The 27282-nt window shown below is 36.3% G+C and overlaps 1 protein-coding gene across 2 annotated transcripts in view; it reads right to left on the bottom strand.

The window, feature by feature from the left end:
• Positions 1 to 66: 66 nt before the first annotated feature.
• The window catches only part of PPP1R1C (protein phosphatase 1 regulatory inhibitor subunit 1C), a 131387-nt gene continuing 104171 nt past the window's right edge, over positions 67 to 27282 (bottom strand). Inside the window, exon 5 of one of the 2 annotated variants that reach the window (XM_023212459.2) lies at positions 67 to 621. In XM_023212459.2, coding sequence (XP_023068227.1) covers positions 533 to 621 — 89 coding nt within the window. In that variant the 3' untranslated portion in view covers positions 67 to 532. The remainder of the gene's footprint in view (positions 622 to 27282) is intronic. The other variant, XM_023212458.1, reaches the window with a different exon arrangement.

Here is a 27282-nt window from a genome sequence, read left to right as displayed (position 1 = left end):
TTTCTTCATCATTTAAAAATAAACATGTTCTGTTCTGGATACAGAAAGTTGATCAATGCAAAACTTAAGATAAAAGTTTTATTAGATATTTCTCTTTAAGTTAAACCCACACACACATACACACATACACATACACTCATGTCTAACTGTATTTACTATTTATTTTTTACTCTTAAAGTGATGTTATTTACATGTGTTGTTAGAATGCAAACCTTATCAGTAGGACATCAGGGATTAAGCTCTGGCAGTATTAAAGTTAGAACAGTCACATGTCTGCAAATTTTTACATAGTTAAAAAGCAGAATCACTGTAAAATAAATGCTTATTCTTTAATTGTAAGTGATGTGGAACAATGTGTACTTAGTTCTAAAGTTCAGTTAAGGAGACTTCCAGGAGGTGCATAGCTACTGTATGAGTGGGGGTGCAGAGATGGAGGATGCTTCCGGAAATCAAGCAGTGGAATTCCATGGAATATTCAGAAAAGTTAATAGTTCAGTTATTTCCAAGAAGCCTTCTTGCTGCAGACCAGTAATTAATGGTCCTGCTGCTCCTCTCTTTCACTGGTGCCTTCTTCTTCTTCAGGGAATGCTGATTCATTCTGGCCTTTCAGATGCTTAACCCCTGAAATTATAAAAATTATGCAAAATTTAAATGATTTTCATTTCTGGAATATTAACCGCTTTGCTGCAAGAGATAAAGAAGAGTGGAAAGTTTTCATTTGCTGTTTATATGTTTTTCTCCAAGAATCTTAACAATGTAATCCTATAAAAACCTTTTAATTCACTGAGCAATAAAAACATACCCAGATGAATTTCCATTAGAGGCAGGCTATCTTTCATCATTAAAGCTTCTCCATTAGGGATTGCATCACAGCCTATTAAAAACCTGTGAATTAAAAATCTGCTCACAGATTCTTATTATAATTCTATAATTCTAATGTATCACTTAGTTCAAATATTGCTTTTGGCATCCCTCAATTCTATTACAACAAGAACTATTGAAACCCCTAGGAACAAAAGGGTGTGTGTGCCATTTCTGTATCTTATAAACAACAAAACAATCACAATATTGTGAATCTTCTCTCAGAACCTAAACATACCAATGTGATTATGGAACTTCTCTATTCAAAATTCTCCAATAACTTCCCCCACAACCTACACAGTGGGAAAAACATTGGCATACATTTGCCTGCTATACAAGGCTCTTGTAATCTGGGCTCTCTACCATTTCTCACCAGCCTTTCTTGCTTTCAGGGTAATTTACACTTAACAACACTAACCTACTTCTCCTCCTGGCCACTCCAGGCTCCCTCAGGCTTTCACACTTTTCTTGTTCTATTCTCACTTGCAGATATCTTCATCCTACACACACCTGATAATCTCCCACTCATCCTTCTGGTGTCAGCTTGCCTCCTCTCTGATGGCTACCTCAATTCCCCATGTAGATAGAGACTTTCTCATATTACCCCTGTTCTTGGAACATCTATTGTTGATTACCTTATAGAACTGTATTTGCTCACATATCTTTCTCATTAGAGAAAACTCCTTGATGCTGAGAAATATGTAATTTCATTTTGGAGTCCCAGGCACAGTGCCTAGCAAACAGTAGGTACTCATTAATATTTATTGACTAAATGATTGATTGAATTAATGAAGTAACAATTTGGTATATGCCTTTGGCAGTTCCACAATAATCTATCTTTAGACTTTTTTCAAAATTATTTCAAATTTAGGGTATAAATCAGAAGACAATTACAACAACCACACTCAATCTACAAAATTACCTTTCATTTCCCTCGAGTCTATTCTGTTAAGACATCAGAGGAGCTGAAACTTTATGCATCTAGTGATGGTTAATGTGCGAAATTTTACACTTTTTTGTATCTTATAAAATTAGTTTATGAGATTTTTTAAGTATTACTAAAAAAACACTCCAGTAAGAATTGATAAATGAAATGAAGTCATATTCATGTTTGCTATAAAACAAAGAGTCTCAAGAAATGTGTAAGTTTGCATGTACGGCTGTCAGCAAGCCTCAGAGGGCTATTTGGCAAACAGTGACATCCTTGGACTTTGTGGATTGCAAAAATATTTTATCACTTGTAATAATATCTAAATACGTAATTTCATCTGAAAACATACATTATTCACAATTCTTCTTGATCTAACACTGTAGGGAGAAATTTGTTACTAAGATATGGAATTCATCTCTTACTACCATAAATTACCTGAAAAAGAAGTCTCAGTGCTCAGGGAAAGGGAAGAGGGTTTATTGAGTGTCCAACCAGTCACTCTGCTGGAATCTTTTTTTTTTTTTTTTGAGACGGAGTCTCGCTCTGTCGCCCAGGCTGGAGTGCAGTGACCGGATCTCAGCTCACTGCAAGCTCAGCCTCCCGGGTTTACGCCATTCTCCTGCCTCAGCCTCCTGAGTAGCTGGGACTACAGGCGCCCGCCACCTCGCCCGGCTAGTTTTTTGTATTTTTAGTAGAGATGGGGGTTTCACCGTGTTAGCCAGGATGGTCTCGAACTCCTGACCTCGTGATCCACCCGTCTCGGCCTCCCAAAGTGCTGGGATTACAGGCTTGAGCCACCGCGCCCGGCCTGGAGTCTTATATACATGAGTCACTAAACCTCACAACTCCTTGTGGTAAACACCTGTCTAGTAAAATTTAGACTTAGAGAAGATAAATGATTTGTACAAGGTTATAAGGGTATTGTGATGCTAAGAGAAGTTCTCACACATAGTAGTCCCTCAACACATACTGAATGAATTAATGAGGGTATGAATGAGTAAGTCATAAAGTTCCATTATTAAGAGACACTGATTCATTTTCACCTTTATCTTTCTGGCTGCTGACCCAAACTTTCCATCATTCTCTAGGATTTATCATAGGTTTGGAGTACCAATTAACCTGGCACCAAGGTCTTGGGGTTCCCTCTGAAATATTAAGGCACAGTAATCATTCAGCCGCCTGCCACTCTTCTTCCTGAGCTGAAGTTGACTATATCTTGCCAGGTTTGCAAAGGTTCTAGTGACTCCAGAGCTCATCTTTTTCATCCACAAGGTAACTACAGAGTAATAAATAATAAATTGTAGTTACCACAAGGTAACTACAGAGTAATAAATTGAGATAATGTTCTTTAAATAAGAGGTAATAATTTAATGTCCACATCGATTTGTCTAAATGAGAGGATTAAATATAAAGGAAAAAATCAATAATTAAGATGTTTAACTCATTAATCCATTAATTACCCACTTTCCACACTTGAGAATAGGTCTGCTTGTTTATCCTGATCCACATTTAATTATTTTATAATAATAATGATCACAAAATTATATGAAAAAGCCATTTTGCAAAGTAACATCACTCACTTGGACAAATGTTAGAAGGTCTTCCTTAGCCCTATACAACTGTGACACAACTATTTCCAGGTGAAACATTTTGATGAGGCAGGAGCAGGTGACATGTTAACAAAGAGCTGTTCAGCAGAATATCTACAACAAATTCTTTGATTCCCAAAGCAGTTTACTCTAATACCGTCTTTCAATTGGATAATAAACGATTGATTGATGTGTGCTTTGAAGCAACCTTCAAAGCAATCTCTCTCTTTTCCCGTCATCAATATTCATCTGATTATAGATGCAATAATGCTGAGATTAAAGTGAAAAATCTGCTGAGGACTATGTAATAATTTCTTTCTCCCTACACCTCTCCTGCATTCCAAAACACATGTATGATTTGTGTTTGAATTTTCTTTAAATCCCCATTTGATGTTTGAGGACGGTTACATTTGATGTAATTCTAGAGATGGATGAAAATGAATTGGTCTAGGGGTGTTGTTGAAATACTCAGAGCTTCCTCCTCTGCCAGATGCTAATAAGCATCAGGAAAAACCCTCCCCTGCACAGGATTTGAGGCTTGGTACATGGCAAACCACCTCAGGAGCAAGTGCAGACTCAGCCAGGGCTGCATATGGGCAGAAGGCCAAGGAATCCCAAAAAACACATTGGAGGTTCTTTTCTTCAAAGCAAAATGAGCACACAGTAAAAGGGACCATGTAGAAGATAAGGATATGCCATATGAAAATATGAAGGAATGAAGAAAAGAAAGTAGACAATAAAAGAAAAGGAAAAGAAAGAAATTTCGACCCCAAGCAGAACACAATATTTACTGTCTTCTCTATTCTGTAGATCAAATGGTTAAATGTGGATTCCACAAAGCTGTGAAGTAACTGAGTGAAGAATTTTGAATACTGAATCCATAGAGGGAGTTTTGTATTTGGCAAACCACAGGTCAATATTTTTAATCAATTAATTTGAAGCCAAAGACAGGAGGCTCATTACATTTGTAGATAACACAAAATTTGGAAGAAAAGATGACATGAATGACAAAGTGAGTAAAGGTTTCCAAGAGCTGGAATGATGGCCTAAGCAATTAAGGTAGAGTTCAACAGAATTTTTGCTTTTAGAAAGGTTAATTTAGTTCTTAAAAAAAAAAAAAAAAACAAAATAGAGTATAAGGGCAACCTTAATTAATTACAGTTAGGGATTTTAGGTGACTACAATTTCACTTGACCTGGTGTATCCAGGCACAGAGCTCCTGGCAGTGTTGGTGGTATTCCTAGTAGCGAAGTTGGCAGTGTAAGAAAGGAAACTGCTCTCTAACCACGTGTTGGTCAGACTTTTCCTGCAACATGTTGCCTAGTTCTCATCTGCATTTTAAGAGGACTGTTTAAGAAGAGAATTGAGATAAAAGGTAGTTTTATGACATCACTTTTCTGGAGGAATTATAGATGAAACTGGAATATTTAGCATAGAGGAAATTAATAGAGGACAATAGAGGCTGACTTCGATTTCCTAAAATACTGGAAAAGGAAATAAAATTAATCTATGTAGCTTCTAAGAGCAGAAATAGGTTCAATGGCTGACATTTATGTGTATAGGCAGATTATAGCTCAATATAAAAAAGAAAATTCCCAAATTCTTTATGTTTGCCCAGAAATAAACAAGTGAATGAGTTCCTCATCACTGTACATGTTCAATTCAAAGCTATAGTTTCATCTCTGAGGCAGGTTATAGATGATTCCTGCATTGAGTAGCAGGGTGAACATGTAAACTTGCAGATCCTAGCATGCTACTAATCCACAAACGAAATATTCAGCACTATTGAAAAATTAGCTCTGTTTTGAGTACTATAAGTTACAAAAAAGTAATAAAACGTCAAATGACATAATGGCCCAAATACACATTTTAAAACTAATTCACATAGGGAGTAGCACATGTAAATAGATTTATTTTGTTTTATCAACTACATATTTTAGACCATGTAAATCATTCTAAAGTCCTCTAGGGAATCTATGGGTGGATTTTAAAGAGCTTCTGACCCTCTTGGAATTTTATTTATAGTGTATTTGTGCTTTTTCAGGGAAGGGGGTCAACAGTTTTCAGCAGAATCTCAGAGGGGTCTCTGATCTGCAAGTAATTATGAATTGAATTCTAATCTCTTTAAAGACGAAGAGACAGTTTCAGGTGGTAAAATGACTTGCTTAAATTCCCACAGTGGTTGTTGGCTGAGCTGGTACACAAACTGTGGCCCTTAACTCCTATTGGGGGCTCTTTACCTGGGTCACTAGGACCTACTCTTCCATGGTTATTGACTTTTTAGAAAGTTAGAATCTGAGGAAACTATGGTGACTCAGGATCACGAGGCTATTTTCATTATCAGAGGATTTTACATCGCAGGTAGATTTTGGTATAACTTTTCAATCTTTTTTTATTGTTGTTGTCATTATTTTCAACAGAATTCAGAGTCAGAAAGATAATAGAATTTAACCTGGCCCAGGAACACTCCCAGAATAAAACCAAGTTAGAACTAGCATTTAGATCAGTTTCCAAACCTGGGACTGAACTCTGGGAAACACAGAAAAAAATATTGTCTCATCTGTAGAGACAAGACATAGTCATCAAGCAGTATATATTAAATATAATAAAGCCCCTACTGCGTGCTGAGCATGAAAGAGAAACAGCTACAAATCAGATGGGAATGTTGGCCAAAAGGTGATGGTGTGCATATAATGAAGCTAATTCAGTGAAGAAGTGCTATGGATGGTGTGCATATAATGAAGCTAATTCAGTGAAGAAGTAAAGCAAATGATGCATTAGGAAAATTCTAATAAGGAAGAGAAGAGCTCCAAGTCAATGGATAGTAATTTGGACAGTCATTTATTGAGCAATATGCTCATTAGATTAGGGAAACAGCAAACCTGGTGCCTATGCAAAAACTATTTGCAAAATAGATTTAACAGGCATTGGTTTTCTGAAATCCTGCTGTATACAAAGGAGTTATTTCGGTGGCCTTAGAAAGATGGCTTTCTAATGGTTCCTTAAGTATTGACACCCTAAGGTTTATCACAAAAATAATGCTAGGAATATAATTTATATATAATTATATGTATAGTTATAATTATATATATTTATAATTTTATGTCTCAGTATAATTTAATCTATAATATAAAACAGAAAGGCCCCTCAGTAAAGGTCCACCATCTCTCAGATTTCAGGTTTCTCAAAATGCTTTTATATTTATTGTAATTGTTCAATCCTCTTGTCATTCATTTACAATAAAGAACTATACATTAATACCCTGAGGGTCACAGACAACAAGGGACTTATCGATTTTATTTCAAAACTAAAAGCATATTATTTCCTGAACTCACCATAAATGTGTCCCTTTCTATTTTATTTGATGTAAATTATATGTAGACAGCACAGTCGATCTCTATTCTAATATGATGACTGGCCAATTAACATAAGCTGCAAATCAACACATGATCATTTATCTCCCCATTACTTAAGGAATCATTTCTTTGCAGAAGAATAAACATGCAATATGATTTTCTCTTCATCATGCATGGAAATAGGGGCAACATGTTTATGTGATATTCATAAGTATGTTTTGTATATTTTTGCCTATCATATATTTTACCAAAGCTGTTATCCAATAGCAAAGCTGAGATAAAATGTTTAGCAGTAAATACTAAGAAGGTAGGGAAGAAGGTACATATTAATGTTAGAAATATGAATTCAAACAATATCTTTGGAAAGTAATATGGTATCACTTATCAAAATGTAAAGAGCTCACATCTTTATCATCTCTCTCTCTCTTTTTAAAACTGTCACAAGGATTCTGCTGCTTGGCCTAGGATGAGAATCACTTTAATAGACTGACTGCTGCTTTTGCCCTCCACAGTCAAGTGCCCCTCTAGTACCCATTTTTCTTCTGAAGCTAATGCATTCCCCATGAATTTAGAAGTAGAGTTAAATTTTTAAGCCTACATATAATGGAGCTCAACAATGTTTAGGCAATTTCACTTTAGAAAGAGACAGAACGGCTCCCTCGCCTGCAAGACTTTACTACAATTGATTGAACACAATAGCATATCTAAAATAAAGAATGCATCGATCAGCAGGAGTCAGTGGTTAGCCTTGAAAGCATTAAAAATAAAATAACAAAAGGAGAGTTGCATTTACAGCCAGAGAAGCAAATGTTGTATATGTTTCTTTTACCATGTCCAGAGAAGAACATCCTGTGCTGGCATTTTAAAGGCTCCGTCCTCCGGGCAGGGTACTTCCCTACTGAAGCAATGGTTACCACAGGCTACCGTGGACTGATGCCAGTGTAGGCCCCAGTCACATAATTCAATCACCCAGCTCTGACTCTGAGCTCACCAAGGAAAACCTCTGACAGCAACAGAGCTAGCTTATAAGGAGAGAAGGCTCTGACTAGAATAATATTGTCTTCACCTGATGGTAGTTATTTATTTTGAATTGATAAATTAACATTCTGATTTTATATGTCAGTTTCTAAAGTTATATTTTATTTTTAATTAACACATCAAAATGTATTATTTATTTTAATAGTAAACCTTATTAAATTTTTTTATTAATTTTAATATAAATATGGAGTACAGAGTGATATTTTGATACATACAAATATTTTGAAATGATCAAATCAGAGTAGTTAGTATATCCATTACCTCAAATATTTATCAACAATTTATTTGTGGTAAAAACATTTAAAATCCTGTCTTTTCACTGTCTTGAAATATACTCTGTATTATTATCAATTGTAGTAAACTTGCTGGGCAATAGAACACCAGCTTGCTTACTAGGAGAGAAGGCACTGACTAGGCTAGTCTTATTTTCACCTAACGATCATATTTCTTATTTTGAATTAATAGATTTGCATTCTAGTTATATCTATCAGTCCTGTTATGCTTTTTATTGAGTACAAATATTACAACTTCAGCTGACTCCGAGTCATCATCAAGGAGATAATTTGTGAACATGCCCAGTGGAGGCTGAATCTGGCCAGCAGCTAAAGTGGGAACTTGCAGGGACCTCTGGAGGTGGGGAACTGACGCTACTTTAGTTTAAGACTTACTATAAAACTACAGTAATCAAGACAGTGTGTGGTGAACAAATAGACAAAGAGAACAGTGGAACAGCATACAGAGTCCAGAAACTGACCCATGTAAATGTAGTCAACTAACCTTTGACAAAGGAGAAAAGGGAATATAATGGAGCAAAGACAGTCTTTCCAACAAATGGTAACTTGGAAAACTGGATATACACATGCAAAAAAATATAATAATCTAGATTCAGACACTACACTCTTCTCAAAAAAAAAAAAAAAAAAGAAAAACCAAATTGATCCAGACCTCAGTGTAAAACACACATTTATGATACTCCTAGAAAATAACATAGGAGAATACCCTGATAGCCTTAAATATGGGGATGGCTTTTTAGGTTCAACACCAAAGACATAATCCACAAAAGAAAAAAAAAAAAAACTGGTAAGCTGTTCTTCATTCAAATTAAAGCATCTCCCCTGTGAAAAACAGTGTAAAGAATGAGAATACAAGCCATAGACTGAGAGAAAATGTTTTCATAAGACACACCTGATAAAAGAGCTACTATCCAAAATATACAAAGGACTCTTAAAACTCAACAGTAAGAAAACAAACAATCCAATTAAAAATGGGGGGAAAAAAAGGTCTGAACAGCCAAGGAGATACATAGATGTCAAGTAAGCATATGAAAATATGTTCAACATCATCTTTCATTAAGAACTGCAAATTAAAACAATGAGATACCACTGCACACGTATGAGAATGGCTGAAATTCAAAACACTGACAACACCTGACAAAACACTGAGAAATGCTGGCAATGACTCGGAGCAACAGCAATGAGAAATGGTCCAGCCACTTTGGGAGAGAGTTTGGCAATTTCTTACAAAACTAAACATACTATACAATCCAGAAATCACTTCTTTGTATTTACCCAAAAGAATAGAAAATTGATGTCCACAAAAAAACCTGCACATAGATATGTATAGCAGCTTTGTTAATAATTGCAAAACCTTGAAAGACAGAATCAGTAGTATTTGCTGGAAAACTGGATATGGATTAAAAGAAAAACAAGATAGTCAAGTATGTCACCAAAGTTTTTGGCCAAGGTAACTGAAAAAATGGAATCATCATTAACTAAGATGGGGAAGATTTAGATGAAGAAAACTTTATGTAGAAGATCTGGGTTCAGTCTGATGGCAAACCTAGTAAATTTGATATTTACAATGTATTCCCAAATTAATGTATGGTTATTATGTGTCTGAAATTCAGGAGAGAATCCTGAGCTCAGGTATTAATGTGGAAATCATCATTATTTAGACAATATTTCAAACCGTTCAACAGTTGAAGATCACCAAGAAGGGGAACAAGTAAAGAAGAAAACATGTTCAAAAGCTGAGCCCTGGAGTACTCCAACATTAAGAGTGAAACGAGAACAGGATGACACAGAAAAGAAGACTGTCCAGGAGCATTTTATGAATAGGAGAAAACCCTGGAGTGTAGAAGCATGCAAATGAATAAATAAAGAGTATACTTATAGGCGATATGATCTTACTGTGTCAAAACCTGCTGAGATGCCAAATAAAATGATGACTGAAAATAGACCCTTGGATTTAACAATAATCAAGTCCTTTGTGACCTAGACAAAAGCAGCGTTGGTGGAGTGATAGGGTGTGAAAGCCCAGTTGGAAGGAGGTTAAAGAATGAAAAGAGAAGAGATGAAAGCAGTGAATGTACCCAACTATTCAAAGGAGTTTTGCTGCAAGAGAGAGCTAAGAAATACTGTATTAGCTGTAGGAACAGTGAGGTCAAGTAGAATTTTTTTTCCATTTCATTGAGGTATATTTGAAGTACAATAAACTGCACATATTCAAGGTGTACAATTGTATAAGTTTTGACAGATGATAGCATCTGTGACACCATTACTACAATCAAGATAACAAACATTTCCTTCCAAAGAGGAATTTTTTAACCTAGGAAACAATAGAGGATATTTGTGTGCTGATGGGTGTGATCCCATAGGGATGAGGAAAATTAAGACATAGAAAACAGACGGAAGAATTTCTAGAGCAATGTTTCCGAATACAGGTGGGGATAGCTATACTGCACAATTGAAGGAGTTGCTGTTAGAGAAAAGCACAAAATGTTCACCTATAATGGCAGGCAAAAAGTCAGGCTATGAAAAGGAGCAGATACGGTAGGCAGGAAGACCTCATGGTAAGAGTCTGTGAAAGTTCTCTTCTCATGGCTTTGGTTTTCTCAAAGTAGGAAGCAAGTGCGTTAGATAAGAGTGAGAAAGAGGAGGATGTGTTGGAGGTTTGCAGAGAAAGGATACACTGTAATAGATGTCTAAGAGAGTAGAAGAGAGAAGGAACCCAGGAAATGTAGTGTGCTTCTTAGGAAGTACTAAGTGTCCACCAGAGATTCTGTAGTCATGAGTTCAAAATAAGACCAGTCAATAAAGCTGTGTCCATTTGCATAAGAGAAGGTGAGGAGTAGGCCAACACTATGTCTCACCACTTGTAAAACCTTGTTCATTTGTTTTTCATTCTGTCTTGACAATGTTTTGTGTTTTTCAAAGTGTTTTTATAAACATTTTTCTCATATCCATGACATCTCCAGTAAAATAAGGCAGGAATGACTCTCAGACAAGAATGTTTGAATTTTAAACAAAATGGCAAGGATGGGGACAATGTTTAATCTGAAAGAAATGATTAATTTTAAGCATTCTAAAACCTAAGTTAGAACAATTCTGGGCAAAAACACTTCATTGGAATCATGCAAATTCTGTCGTCTCTTTTTTAAAAGTCAATTTTTGCTCAGACCATGACATACTGAAAGATTGCAAATTTTAAAAATTAATAAAGATTACCAAAAGTTTCCAGCAAGTTCATTTTCCCCTGGCAACGTATTACCATTGGAAGAATTTAAGGAAAGCCCACTGTTATAGATTGAATTGTGTGCCCCCAAAAGATGTTGAATTCATGGCCCTCAGTATCTGTAAATGTGACTTTATTTGAAAATAAAGTCTTAACAGTTCCTCAAGTTAAAGTGAGGTCATTAGATTGGGCTGTAATCCAAAATGATTGTGAAATGGGAGGAGTTTTTCCTTATCCTCCATGCAGTGGGGGATGCAGTGGGGGTGTGGCTTGCTTCTTCTGGTGTCCCCGCTGCTCAAACCTCTATAGCGTTGAATTTGTATGGGAAATCTCTATCCTCACCACTACCATTGTGATACACCCTCAGCTGGATTTAAAACACAGCCACTGAGTTTCTCCTGCTGCCAATGAAACAATCATTTTCTTGGAAGCACCTACTAGCAGAGTATATCAAATCTTCCTTTCCTTTATGTAGTCATCTACCAACCTCATGATCATATCAAATTCTTTGGAGATTATAGCACCTTTCTAAATTTCTTTATACCAGTACTCCTAAAATCATTCTTGAAGACTTCAGTCTCCACCAAGGTGACCCATTCCCTCTCCTGTCACTATAAAGCTTCCTTATCTAGACTCCCACAACTTTCCCCTTCTCCTGTGGTACTCATCTGACAAAACTACAATTGTGATAAAAATCCACCTCTCTGTAATTATAGAATGCCTGAAGTCCAATGGAGAAGCACAACTGACAAAAGCCTAAAACTAGGCTGACTGATGTCACATAAAATTTTTGACCACTATTTTTAAATGGGCTTCAACGTTTCCCGAAAAATCTACTCTATTTCCCTCTTTAAATCATTCTTAAATTTTCTCAGAATGCTATTCGCTCCTCAAATCTTCAACATCCCCGTACCTTCCTCAACCTCAGCTGATTTTACATAGTAGAGCAAAACAATCATTAAAGAAATGACATCAGCCTGGCCAGATCTACCAATATATTTGAATCTGTCCTATACTATCTCTGCCTTATCTCCTAAGATTCAACCTTCATTTTTTTCCACCCCTCACTTCTTTTTTTTTTTTTTTTTTAACAATATCTCTTCCCCTTTCAAAGAATATTCCTAAAATTGTAGCCACTCTCTTTTGCATTGTCAATTTCTTCCATTCTGGTAAAATATTTCTAATGCCACGAAAACATGTTTTAAGATCTCGCATTTCAGGAAACCCTCTTGACTCTTACGTTCCTCTCCAGACACTGTCCCCTGCCTCTTCTCCCTTTCATAGCAAACCTCCTTATAGTGTACTAAATAGATTATCACTTTGAAACTTTTTCTTAACCCAACCCAGTTAGACTTCTATGCCTATTATTCCATTAAAATAGTTCTTGTTAAATTTTCCAACACAATGCATCTAAGGAAATCCACTGGTCAGTTTCATATCCATTTCTAGGCAGCTACATCACAATTGAACACTTCTCTTTCTTGAAACACTAACTTTAAGATGACCAAACAATCCTGTTTATCCACCTACGTCATTGGCTACACATTTTGTCTTTTCTCCTAGTTAATTTTAATCATTCTTTTTTGTTTTCTGTTTTTTGTTTGTTTGTTTGTTTGAGATGGAGTCTCGCTCTGTCGCCCAGGCTGGAGTGCAGTGGTGTGATCTGGGCTCACTGCAAGCTCCGCCTCCCGGGTTTATGCCATTCTCCTGCCTCAGCTTCCCGAGTAGCTGGTACTACAGGCACCGCCACTACCCGCGGCTATTTTTTTTTTTGTGTGTGTGTGTATTTTTTAGTAGAGACGGTTTCACCGTGTTAGCCAGGATGGTCTCCATCTCCTGACCTCATGATCCGCCCACCTCAGCCTCCCAAAGTGCTGTGATTACAGACGTGAGCCACTGCTCCTGGCCTGATAATTTTAATCATTCTTACTCTTTCATGTCAAACATTCCCAGGGCTTGGTTACTGGATGTATTATCTATTTACACTAGCTCCCTATGTGATCTGCTCCAGTATCATTGCTTTAAATATAATTTATAATTTTTCCAGCTTTTTTGAGGCATAATTTGCATTGTCCTGATGATTAGTGATGCTGAGTACCTTTTCAGATACCTGTTATCCATTTTGTATGTCTTCTCTGAAAAAAATTTGCTCATTTTTTAATGAGGTTATTTGGTTGTTTTTGCTATTGAGTTGTATGGATTTCTTACTTATTTTAGACGTTAACTCCTTATTAGATATATAGTTTGAAAATATTTTTTCCGTTTTGTAGGTTGCCTTTTCATTTTGTTGGTTATTTCCTTTGCTGTGCAGAAGCTTTTTAGTTTGATGTAATCCCACTTATTTAATGTGTGTTTTTGTTGCCTTTGCTTTCAGTGTTGAATCCAAAAAAAAAAAAAAGTCATTGCCAAGGCCAGTGTCAAGGAGATTTTTTCCTCTGTAGTTTTCTATAAATTTTACTGTTCTAGGTCTTACACTTGAGTCTTTCATCCATTTCAAAGGAATTTTTATACAAGGTATAAGATAAGGGTTCAGTCTCATTCTTTTGCAGGAGAATATCCGGTTTTCCCAAGATCATTTATTGACAAAACTATCCTTTCCCCATTGTGTATTCCTGGTGCCCTTGTCAAATATTAGTTGACCATGTATACATGGGTTTATTTCTGGGCTCTTTATTCTCTTCTATTTGTCTATGTGTCTGTTTTTATGCCAGCACCATAGTGTTTTCTTTAGCTTTGTAATGTATGTTGGAATAGGAAGTGTAATGCCTCAAGTTTTGTTCTTCTTTCTCAAGTTTGCTTTGACTATTCACGGTCATTTGTGGTTCCAAGCAAATTTTAGGATTGTATTTTCTATTTCTGTAAAAATTGTCATTGGAATTTTGATAGAGACTGATTGAATCTCTAGATAACTTTGGGTAGTATGAACATTTTAACAATTTTAATTCTTCCAATCCTTGACCATGGCATATCTTTCCATTTATTTGAGCTTTTTTCAATTTTGTAAATCAATTTGTCTTATAGTTTTCAATGTACAGATATTGTACTTCCTTGAATAAATGTATTCCCAAGTATTTTATTTTATATATTACTGTTAGAGATTTTCTTAATTTGGTTTTCAGATAGTTTGCTATTAGTAAATAGAAATACAACTAATTTTTATATGTTGATTTTGTACCTGCAACTTTACCAAATTCATTTATTAATTCTAGCAATTTTTTGGTGGAGTCTTTAGAATTTTTTATATATAAGATCCTATTGTCTGTAAACAAGGGTAATTGAACTTCTTCCTTTCCAATCTGTGTGACTTGTATTGCTTTTTCTTGCCTACTTGCTCTATCTAGGACTTCCAATACTATGTTGAATAGAAGAGGTGACAGTGGGAACCCTTTTCTTGTTCTTGGTCTTCCATTGAGTATGATGTTAACTTTGGGGTTGTCGTACATACATGGCCTTTATCAGTTTGAGGTATACTCCTTTTATACCTAATTTGTTAAGTGGTTTTATCATCCATTTATTATGAAATGATGTTGAATTTTGTCAAATACTTTTTCTGCACCTATTGAGGTGATCATATGATTTTTATTCTTTATTCAGTTAACGTGGTGTAGCACACTTACTTATTTGTATATGTTGAACCATCTTTGCATCCCAGGCCTAAATCCCACTTGATCATAATGTGTGATCCTTTTAATGTGCTATTGAATTTGACTTACTAGTATTTAGGTGAGGATTTTGCATCTATGTTCATCAGGGATACTGGTTTGTAAGTTTCTTGTGACATCCTTTTGTGGCTTTGGTATAAGGTTAATGTTGGCCTCTTAAAATGAATTTAGAAGTGTTCCCTCATCTTCAGTATTTTGAAAGACTTTGTTAAAGTTTGGTATTAGTTCTTTAAATGTTTGGTAGAATTCAGCTGTGAAGCCATCATTTCCTGGGCTTTTCTTTGAAGGCAGACTTTTTATTACTGACTCAATTGCCTTACTTATTATTGATCTGTTCAGATTTTCTATTTCTTTATGATTCAGTCTTGGTGGGCTTCTAGAAATTTATCAATTTCTTCTAGTTATGCAATTATATGCCAACTTGTTTTTTTCTTTTTACTTAATGTAGGTATTTATTGCTATAAATTTCTCTTTTAAAACTGCTTTTTCTGCATCCCATTAGTTTGGCATATTGTGTTTTCATTTCTGTTTGTCCCGATACACTTTTATTTCTTTTTTGATTTCTTCTTTAATCCACTGGTTGTTAAGGAATGTGTTGTTTAATTTCCACATATTTGTGAATTTCCAAAATTCTTCCTGCTATTGATTTCTAGTTTCATACCACTGGGATCAGAAAAGATACTTGATATCATTTCAATATTTTAAATTTTGTTGAGACTTATTTTGTGACCCAATACATGATTTATCCTGGAGAATGTTCTATGTGCACTTGAGAAGAGTATATATTCTGCTATTATTAGATGGAATGCTTTCTATATATCTGTTAGATCCTTTTGATTGACAGTGTGATTCAAATCTGCGATTTCATTATTTATTTTCTCTTTGGATTATCTTGTTAAAAATGGGGTATAAAAGTCCCATACTATATTGTATTGCTGTCTATTTTCTCCGTCAGTTCTGTTAATATTTGCTTTATATATTTCAGTGCTCTAATGCTGGGAACTTATATATCTACAATTGTTATATAGACTCCTGATTAAATCACCCCTTTCCTTTATTGTTGTATAGTAATCATTTTCTCTTGTGACAGATTTTGCCTGAAAGCCTATCTTGTATGATGGAAGTATAGCTACTTCTGCTCTCTTTTTCACGTTTGCACGGAATATCTTTTTTATCCCTTTACATTCAGCCTATGTGTATCCATAGGTTAAAATGAGTTTCTTATAAGCAGTACGTTCTTAGATCTTGTTTTTAAATCTATTCTGCCACTCTGTGTTTTGATTGAAGAATTTAATCCATTTACATTTAAAGTAATTATTGATAGATAACTTGCTGTCACCTATAACCTATAAAGCAGTGACTTCCAGTTGTATAGCATCAGTCCCAATCCTTCACCCAGACTCAGATTCGTGTATTCAGTAGCCAAACTGTATTCTGATAGTTAGATGTCTAATAGGCATCTCAAACTTAGTGTATCCAAATATGATCTTGATTCTGCCCCCTCTCCAAAATAATAATAATAATAATAATGATAATAGTAATGAACAAACAAAACAAGTGCCTGCCCGCTACTAACCTACTCTTCTCCAAAATTTATCAGGCCCAATATATGTCCTCTTTGCATGTCATACTTCTCTTCCAATTCATGACCAAATTTTGAAGCTTCTACATTCAAAATGATATCCTAAATCTAAAATTTTTCATTAATTCCAGCATTATCACCTGAGTCCAATGCACCACTATTCTCCACCTAGAGAAACTCAATGGCCTTTTAACTGGTGTTCCACTTTCTCTCCTACCCAAAGTCAATTCCACAATCTACAGAGTAATCTTTTTAAAAATAAATCAAGTTACATTAATCCCCTGATGAAAACCTTTGATAACTTCTCATTGTCCTAAGAATGAGATTCAAATTCCTTATCATAGATTTTAAGATTCTTTATAATTTGTTCTGTCTCCTGATCTTATCTCCTCTCAAATATCCTCTCACTTGCCTAGCCACATTGATCTTTTACCTGAAGATCTCTTTCAGTCTCAGAGCCTTGTCCTCTTATATGCTCTTTACTGGGTTTCTCCTCCTCTAAGGGACCCATGTGGCTTCCTTCACCTTATTCAACCAGTCAGGTCTCAGCTCAAGTGTCACCATTTCAGAGAGGCTTCCTTGACCATTCCATCTAAAACATCCTATGCTTCTTTCCCTTACTCCCTATCCCCTTATTATGATCTGTTTCATTTTTTCCCTTTCTTCAGAGCATTTGTCACTCTCTGTTGCTATATTTATTATGTTTATGTTATTATACTTATTTGGGGACTTGTGGCATGTGTGCACACCCCTATCCTGAATGTTTGCACCATGAAATCAGAGCCAATATATTGTTTTATTCAGTGACCGATCAGCAGAGGCTAGAGTAATACCTGAACCCCGTAGATGCTCACGGTATTTTAATTGAACTAAGAACTGACTTCAGTCTCACTTCCATTAAAGCTATCCCTGATTCAGAGTATGAATAATTTTCAATCTGGTAAAACCTTTTTCAGATGAGGGAACTTTTGCCCAATCAATGTAGGTCATACTAAAATTGCATTTGCAAAAATTGTAACAGTGAGAAAATAATGACCGTGAAAGAGATCTGACCTAACTGACTCTATTTTGCTTCTAACCTCCAAGCTATCCTTGTTTATTATTGGGCATAGGCCAAACTAACTTTGAGAGGATCTTATGTTATAGTTTGATTTGAAACAATGATGATAATAGTCCTTTCCCAAAACAAACTCCTTCTTAGCTGGGTAACAGACTGCCTTTGCAGGGCTAACAAATTAACCACAAGACTAGAAATTATGCTTTAAGAGTCATGCAGTTAGAGGACACAGGGTTATAAACCTTCCCAATTGCTCTTAGGGATAGCATCACTATTGTCAAACCTAAGTTTGGTGCTCAATATATTTTTCAGATCCTGCATTTGATGGATCGGCTGGTGCTACCCAGATCAATAAACTGGCTCATCTGGTCTTGTGGTCTTCCAACCTAAGAACTGACTCAGTGCAAGAGGACAGCTTCAACTCCTTATGATCTCATCCCAACCTTACCAATCAGCACTCCTTACTACCTGGCCCCCTACCCACAAAATTATCCCTAAAAACTTTATTCTCCAAAATTTTAGGGGAGACTGATTTGAATAATAATAAATCTCTAGTCTCCTGTTCAGCTGGCTCCACATGAATTAAATTCTTTATTGCATTTCCTCTACCTTGATAAATTAGCTGTATCTTGGCAGTGGGCAAAATGAGCCCATTGAGTGTTTACAATATTTCGATGATAAATAGAAAAGGGTTAGAGTGTTTTGGTCTAGAGTTAGTTTGTTAATCTTGGTATCCTATACTATTTTAATTTACCAGGCTCTACTTGCATAGCAATTATGATTCTCAAATTTTACCTAGTGGCAAAAAAAGCACAGTAAATCTTAAAAATGGAAATAAGGAATGGTGCTTTCCCTGGTATACAATGTTGTCTGATCACCAAACACACTTACTTAATCCCATCAGGTCCATGGCTTTTACAAGTAAGTGATGACAATGGAATTGATTAAGTATTTTGATCCCCTCGGTGATTCTCCTGTTACTGAAAATTTTCTTCTATTGAAAGTGTGAATCCTGATGAGTTTATAGTCTCAAAATCTGTTCCATTCCCTCCATATCCTGAGGCTGTTTTCTTCTACTTTCTCTGTGGAAGGCCTCCACTCAGTTTGTTTCTCATTACTGAGCTTGCTGGCCGCCAGAAACTTTCTTGAATGAGGAGATTGTTCTGTTTTTCATCCTCTGCTTGACCTGAGGACATGCAGTTTACACTCTGAGCTTTGCAACTGTGTTGCTCTGACCCTGCTTTTCTGTCAGATTTACCATTGTTCACTTAAGCATTCTTGTTCACAGGCAGTTTTACTCTCTAACCATCCTTTTAAATAATAGCAATTTATTGTATCTCCAGAGGGCTTGCTGACCTACTTTCTTCTTTGATTTGCTGCCCTACAATAGGTCTGTTTTAGTTGTCTTCCACATGTAAAATCATAGCCTCTCTTCTTTTTACATAGATTTTAACAAACTCCATAGATAAACTAATACCATTTCTTTCATTCTTCCTATTTACAAAATTTTCTGAAGAATACTTAAAGCAAAGGAGCAATGTATTGCTCAACTTTTATAAGCAGTAGCAATTTCATAACAGATTACATGAAGGAGAAAAAATATCAACCAAAATTCTTGCTTAAAATGATAACTTTTTGTTATTTCCACTCCATTCAAATTTAATAACTAGGGGGAAAAGTGTTTAATTTACTTAGTTTCTCAACACAAGTATCACTAACTTGAGTTTGTTTTTTTTTTTTTTTTTTTTTTAAATAACAAAATCAGAACCTCCCCCCAAATCTTTAGACATTATAAATGAATTACTTTAAGATCATGGCTTGGCCTGAAGTGGGGCTCACACCTGTAATCTCAGTAATTTGGGAGGCTAAGGTAGGTGGATTGCTTGAGCCCAGGAGTTTGAGACCAGCCTGGGGAACATGGTGAAACCCCGTCTGTACAAAAAAATAAATTAGCCAGGCATGGTGGTGTGCACCTGTAGTCCCAGCTGCTTGGGAGGCTGAGGCAAGAGGATCACTTGAGCCCTGGAATGCAGTGAGCTGTGATTGCGCACCACTGCACTCCAGTCTAGGTAACATAGCAAGACCGTGCCTCAAATATAAGAAAATTAATAAAATACCATTACTTCTAAATTTTCAAATGCTCTTCTAGATAGGGAAAACAACCTTACTTTCAGCATACATATATTACATTACATTTACAAAAACATAATCATCTTTGTATTATACCATTTTTAAATAATGACAAAATTGATATTTTCAAAAACCCATATTGAATTTCATTTAAATCCATACTTTGTGAGGAATAATTATCCTGAACTTGTGTCCGTGACTTATGACACTGCATATGATTTGTAATCATTTCAATCTTTTTCTCAAACTAATTGTCCAGCTAGTCATCTTTATTTGGATATTATTCTTTTATTTCTTCCTCAAATGATAGAAACTACTCTGGGAAAAAAATAGAATTGATAAGATAACCAATCACAGGATGAGGGAAAATGAGATCATTGAGAATGTGCAGCACTGTTATTTCTGGTTTGATACTCTAACTAGAAATAGTCTACAACTTCACTAACATGAGGGAACAGGGCATCTCACAAAAGTTATAGAAGGACCCTTCGACTAGGGCTTCATACAAAAGTGGCCATAAATTAGCTCTTTGATGCTATCTTCAGGTGAGTTCATATATACAACAACAGACATATTTATTGACAATAGCTTTTACATGTCTCTCATAAAATTTCACACATACACCCAATTACTGGATTACTTTAGATTGTACCATAAATCATTTTTTATATATTATAATTAATTCTTATATTATAATTTCTAAATGAAAATATTCACAATTCCATAATTTTTACAATCCTATTTTGTCATTCCTTCATTTACTAATGCAGGAAACCTCAAAAAAGGAGAGTGGCGAGAAACCCCCCTTGGCTTTACTAGGAAGGCCTTCATATAGATCACAGACACTGAAGGAGCGCAGCCTGTTTTCCTGCGCTGTTCTCTTCTAGTCTCCTCCCCACCCCATTACTGGCCCAGAGAGCAGCCTTCCCTTCAGCAGTAACAGGGCTATGAGAAAGTGCTTTTCTCAGCACAGAAGCATGACTTTTTAGGGTGGAAAGAATTTTAAACGGTAGTCCTGAATTTAAAAGGCAGTCCAACTGGCTCCCAGCACACATATATGCACATGTACACACACCAATACCATATTACAGATGTGAAAACCAAGGCCTGTTTTCTGAAGTCACAGAGCAAGAAGCAGTTACTCAATCTAGAACACAGGTTGCCAGCCTTTTATTCCATATTCTCTGCATCAGAAAGCAACACAGAAAGCAAATAAACTGCTGCTTCCTGGGAGTCCCAGCAGAGTTCCCTTTCATGCTTTATTCGCCCAACCATGACCTGATGCAGTAAAAAGAAATCACAACTAGGAGGTAAAATGTATTTCATGGTACCCAGAAGCTGGACTCTTGAGAAAGATTCTCTTATGGATATTTGGTGACATTGAAATGGACTGTTAGTATAATGATTTAGGCATATTAAGGATTCAGCTCCTATAAACTGGCCTAAAAGCAAAAACACCATTGGTAGCATTGTTTCTATGTATTCTCAGATCCAAACTCCTTACAAGTCAATTCTTGGAACACAATTCTTTTCTACAATTGGAGGCTGCCTGCTCTGGAAATTCACCAATGGTACTACCAGAACATAATTGGAAGTAAGCAGAAATGAGGGGTATAATTTTCTAAGTTTCTAAGGAAGACTTGTTTATTTCTCACCAAGTAACATTATCCCCTAGACATTCCTAATTTGTTCTTTATGATGGGTATCTACTGTTTAGTTCTTTCAGCAGTGCTCTCCACCTTCCCTTTCTTATAGGGAGTGACTTTCCCCACTCCCCTTCCTTCAGGAACCACTCTCCTCATGACCCCAAACATGGGAAAACAATCAGCCCTGCCTGCTTCTTATGTAGTCTTGTCCTCTGACTATTGGGACAATCACGATCCTTCCTCCATCATCTTGCTGTCTAGAACCAAGTCATCATTACAGTGTTTTTGAATTGTAGATGGTATAAGATATTGTTTGCTCTTGATGAGGGTGTTTCCTACTTAAGGTGGCAGCAGCTGGTGTGGAGGCTGAAGTAGACAAGCATACAAAAGGAACAAAGGGAATGGGAAAGAGGCAGCCTTTTACTTCCTCTGAGGTTCAGCTGCCTCCTTCCTTTCCTGGAAGTTGGTTTTCCCTTCATAATGGAAGTGATCAAGTAATCTTTCAATAAATTTCCCTTTTGCCTAAGCCAATTGTACTTGATGTTTGACATGTCAAAGTGTCCTAACTTTTTTTTTTTTTTAGATGGAGTCTCACTCTGTTGCTAGTGGGGAGTGCAGTGGCGAGATCTCAGCTCACTGCAACCTCCACCTCCCAGGTTCAAGTGATTCTCCTGCCTCAGGCTCCTGAGTAGCTGGGACTACAGGCACGCACCACCACGCCCAGCTAATTTTTGTATTTTTAGTAGAGACGGGATTTCACCATGTTGGCCAGGATGGTCTCAGTCTCTTGACCTCGTGATCCACCTGCCTCAGCCTCCCAAAGTGCTGGGACTACAGAGGTGAGCCACTACGCCCCCCGTCTCCCTATCTTACATCTTCCCTGGAATCTCCTTTTAGCTGGAAGACAGGAAAGGGAAATGAAAGGCCACTGAAGTACTTTTTTCTTCTGTACCCTTACCTCTGAATGACACTTAGGATGAAATGAGAAAAAGAGATGGGAAATGTTTCATTGTATCTCAGGAATATCTTTCAAGTTACATCCAAACATTAGACTTGGTACAGCAACTGAGGTAATAAAGAAAGTTTGGGACCATTTTATTTTTAAGTCACTAATTGTCTCCCTATGGACAAGGCACTCTTTAAGGGATATATATCATAGATTTGCAGGTCAGAGGTGAAAATCTTCACAGCTGATTGTATACTTTCCTTGGTTCCTGAGGCGATAATATTAATACTACAAAGCCCTAAGCATTTATGGTCAGCTTTCATTGTGCCACTGTTACTCCTTCAGTAAATTATGGATAGGACTGTATCAGATACTGACATGCATGATAGCACAAGACTTTAAAAGCAATCTCCTAAAGCCTCTAGAGAAACATAGCAAAGAAAAATTGTTTAAATCACCCAATAAATTAGTCTTTGAGCTTTTTCCTTATCTAACACATTATTTCAGTTTGGCTTTGAAAATGTAAGTAGTCAGGATCCATTCCTCTATAATTCTTGATGTCATACATATTTTTATTGTTATTGTTTATGTGTATTCTTCCACTTGCCTCCTTGCATTATGATCATAGCCAATTCTAGGTAAGAGTGAGGTTTGGTTTAAGCCTGACTTACCTCAGCCTCCCCATGAGACAGCTAACCTGTCTTGTGGGGGCAGGGGGATAACTTTGGAAATTTCATCCGCTTTCTTTCCTTTGAACCTTCATTCTGTATTATCAATATTTATGATTAGCATTAGCCAACCCAAAGTTGATTCCCTTCTGCTTCCCCCATTCGTTTCCTGATTCTAAAGCACTTTTCAATTTTTCAAGGCAAAAATCAAACTGGGAAGTACTACTGCTTACTAACTCCAGTCCAAAACTTGAGAAATTGTGGCTGCTGAAGATTAAATGAGTTGCTCATGATCTCTGGGCAAGTCAACATCACAGCTAGCACTGAAACTCAAAGTTCCTGAGTTCGAATCTAGTTTTTCCCCACTCCATGGTATGATTTCTCATTCTGCCAGGATCTTAATTCTTCTAGTCACAAGTTATTACTAATTTGGTGACCTTCCCCATCATCCTGCAATAAAAAATGATAAACATTTTAACAATAATTTTCTGAAGAATACAGATTACTTTCTCATACCTGAGAAGAAAGGTTCAAGTAATGGCAACTTTAGTCCAGGCATCAAGAAAGACCATGATAGTTAGAGATAATGCAAGGCATGGGACTTTGTACTGTACCTTAGACCATAATATTTAGGTAGCTTCCTAGTTTCTATTTATGGGGCTTACTTTGGAATAAGGCAGACATTTTTCAGAGACAGTACTAATTTCAAGTATTCTGAAGTACTTTTATTATTACAAAGATTATTACAAAATTACAAATATTCTTAGTTATGATTTTTTCTAGAAAATATGATCACCAGAAGAATGCAGGGAGACAAATTACATTTGTTGAAGAAGTAGATTATTAGAATCACATTTTTCATTTTTTTCAACAAAATTATTTTAGAAAGCTTGTGGTGATGTCTTAATTATTTTAGATATTTGTTCTTAAGTTAATACTCTTTACATAAATAACTTTAGATTAGTGTGCATTGAAACAGAACAGCTTGTGTCTTTTTGTTATATATGAAATATCATAAGAAACCACATCCATCATATTTGAAGAAAATCAAAAGTTAATGAGCATTTTTTCTGTTTCCATTACTCAAGAAATCCCAAATTAAAATGAGTTTCTGCTTCAAAAATACATGTGATATAGACAACTCAATCTATATTTCTACAAATACAAATGCAATAATGTGAGGATTTTTTTTTTCTAGGCTGCTGGTATACAAATCTTCCAGAAGAAAAGATCTACATTTGCTGTTTCAATAAACTTGTTCAGGGTGGACGCTAGGGGTTGGGGGTGTCTGTTATCATTTGGCGTCTAGGATATGGAGACAATAGTAGGATTATTACATGTGTGAAAGAAAAGACACACTTTTTCTTTTGGAAGAGAAGAAGAGAAGGACTAAACAGAAGCTGAGCTGTGTCTGGGGGAAGAAAAGAGGAAGAAACAAACATCTGTTTGATCATGTGACAGGTAAAAGAGACCTGAAAGAAGAGAGATGTCTCAAGATGATTTTAGAAGAGTTTGCCTTGGAGTATTTGATATGAAACCCTCTCTTCAGTTTATTCTGTAAAATGATCAGTATATTATAAATTGCTCACATACACCTGTGTGCAATGATTTATTGAGAGAGCAGGAAGAGAAGAAGTGGAGAAACATAATCTAGGATTTATGACAGTCATTCTGGGAAGACTGAAATAGCTACTTAACACATAAAGATACAGAAATGCACAACCAACCGATCCATTTCAAGCCAAATTAAGACAGGCCTTGTTTCTATAACAAAATACATTCCAAGTTAAATGGGAGGTGCCAGAAACAATTTCTTTAAATCTCACCAGTTTCATGGAAAGACCAAAGGGGTGAACCAATGATTCTTAGTCCCCATCCCAGTAGTGAACTAAGTTTTTATTCCCCTGTCAATTCACTTAGAACTGGTGTGTATGTGGTTGTTGGTGGGGGTAGCAGTGGGAGGATTCTCACCCATTTGTTCTATACAGGAGTGATTCCTCGTTTTTATGTTTTCTATAACTTACTTGAAGACACATCAGAAGAGAGAATGTATGATGTGTGAGTGTATGTGTTCAGGAGTAAGTTTGTGTTTTAACCTAGCACAGTAGGGCTAGTAGGTAAATATTTCAAGTACATTAATAAGAACTACCACTCGAGGACTAGTTGGTGAACATTTAAAGGACTCTAATGAAAAACCTCCTTCAGAAGAGCAATATTTGTAACTCCAATCAAGACCAGAAAGTTTACTAATTAGCACATAGTGTTCTAGAAATCATTTTTCTTTGGAGAAATGAGTGATATCAGAGATATGTCTGTTAACTGGACATAACAAATAGGTACCCTTGCGTTTGCATAAATGGGTTTAAAAGTCTAGTAATAGTGTATGTTCTTTAGAGTGCAACCCAGTTTTAGGATTCCAATCTGTTTTGTGTGCAGTCCTTGTCACCCGATTCTGACTAACAGTTTAAATTAATCCTGCCACCAGGAAATTGTCAGCTTTTTCTTGAGCAAGCTTTTCACGGAAGTTAGAAGAAATTGAAAGGACAGAAGGCTGAGTTGCATTGGAATTTCAGAACAACTTACATGACTTTGACAGAAGGAGCTACTTGATAACAAATGTGTGTGTGGGTGGCAAAATTAGGACAGGAATCAGGGTTTTGTGGAAAGAGAACTATGGCCTTCACTCTCATTGTTGGGAGATAACAAAGGAACAAGCCATGTTAATCATCTGGAGGAAGGGAATCCCAGTAAAGTGAACTAAAAATATAAAGTCTGAAAGCTACTTGGCCTATTTAAGAACAAGATAAAGGGCCACTGAAGACAGAAAATACGAGTGCATTTAAACCCAGGTGTAGATTTGCGAAGGGAGGTCACAGGAGTTGGAGCCACCAGATCATGTAGGGCCTGATTAGCTAAGCTAAGAAGTTTAATCTATTTCTAAGGGCATTGGAAAGCCGTGTAGGGTCTCAGAACACAATACCCCAAAAGTAGGCACTGTAACCAATAAGAAAGCCACAGAAGCAAGGTCACTCGGACTTTTTCTTGCCTTTCTCCCCTGAAACATGGTCATAAAGAAATTCTCTGACCTTCTCTGCCTGAAAGTAGGGTCATATGACCCTCAATCCAGAGAAGTCCCGCTCTATACCCAGAAGCCAAAAAGAATCTGAACAAACAAGCCTTGCTAAATTCCCCAGAGTTTTTATCATTAAATTATACCCCTTTTTGTCCAATTACATTTCCCCACAACTACCTACTTCTTTCCTCAGACAGCATAAAAATACAGTTTTCTCTAGAATTTTGGGTTTTGATTTCTGAAGGCTTGTAAAACTTTGTTTAAATAAATTTATTATGCTTTTGTCTTTTTAATCTGTCTTTCCTTATGGGGTATCAGCTACTACCTTTTTTTTTTTTTTCTATTTTTAAGAGTTTTTTTGTGTGTCTGAGACAGAGTCCTGCTCTGTCGCCTAGGCTGGAGTGCAGTGGCGCAATCTTGGCTCACCGTAATCTCCACCTCCTGGATTCAAGTGATTCTCCTGCCTCAGCTTCTTGAGTAGCTGGGATTATAAGCACAGGCCACCACACCCAACTAATTTTCATATTTTTAGTAGAGACGGGCCTTTACTATGTTGGCCAGGCTGGTCTCAAACTCCTGACTTCAAGTGATCCCTTTGCCTTGGCTTCCCAAGGTACTAGGATTACAGGCATGAGCCACTGCTCCTGGCCAGCTACTACCCTTTTGATGGGTGAGGAAAATATACTACTTTTTCTCCTTTACAGCCCCATTGGAAGACAACTTATTTATAAATTGAAAACTACCAATATTAGGGATTATAGACACTACCACATAAAGAGGCCAGGCTAAGGAAGTGACAGAAGTGATAAAGGAGCCACACTAAAAGACAATAGTGCAAGCTTAATAATAAAAGACAACTGACATTAAACTTAGGGTTTAGGGATACAATAATGAATGGTTGGAACTTTGTAAATGATGGCAATATGGCTACATCTTCTTACTTTCCGAGAGAAGTCAAACATCTAAAATGTCATGTTAAATTCAACGTTTAATGATAGAAGCTAATTTTAAAAAGATTATACAGGATAAGTAAACAATGACACTCCCCTTTTTTTTTTTTGGAGATGGAGTCTTGCTCTGTCACCCAGGCTGGAATGCAGTGGCATGATCTTGGCTCACTGCAATCTTTGCCTCTGGGGTTCAAGCAATTCTCCTGCCTCAGCCTCCACAGCAGCTGGGACTACAGGCGTGTGCCACCACACCAGCTGATTTTTTTTTTTTTTTTTTTTT

This window comes from Piliocolobus tephrosceles, chromosome 11 (genome assembly GCF_002776525.5).
Source record: "Piliocolobus tephrosceles isolate RC106 chromosome 11, ASM277652v3, whole genome shotgun sequence".
Lineage (NCBI taxonomy): Eukaryota > Metazoa > Chordata > Mammalia > Primates > Cercopithecidae > Piliocolobus > Piliocolobus tephrosceles.
Note: the sequence above shows the minus strand (reverse complement) of the source record. Positions and strands in the feature narration are given on the sequence as shown.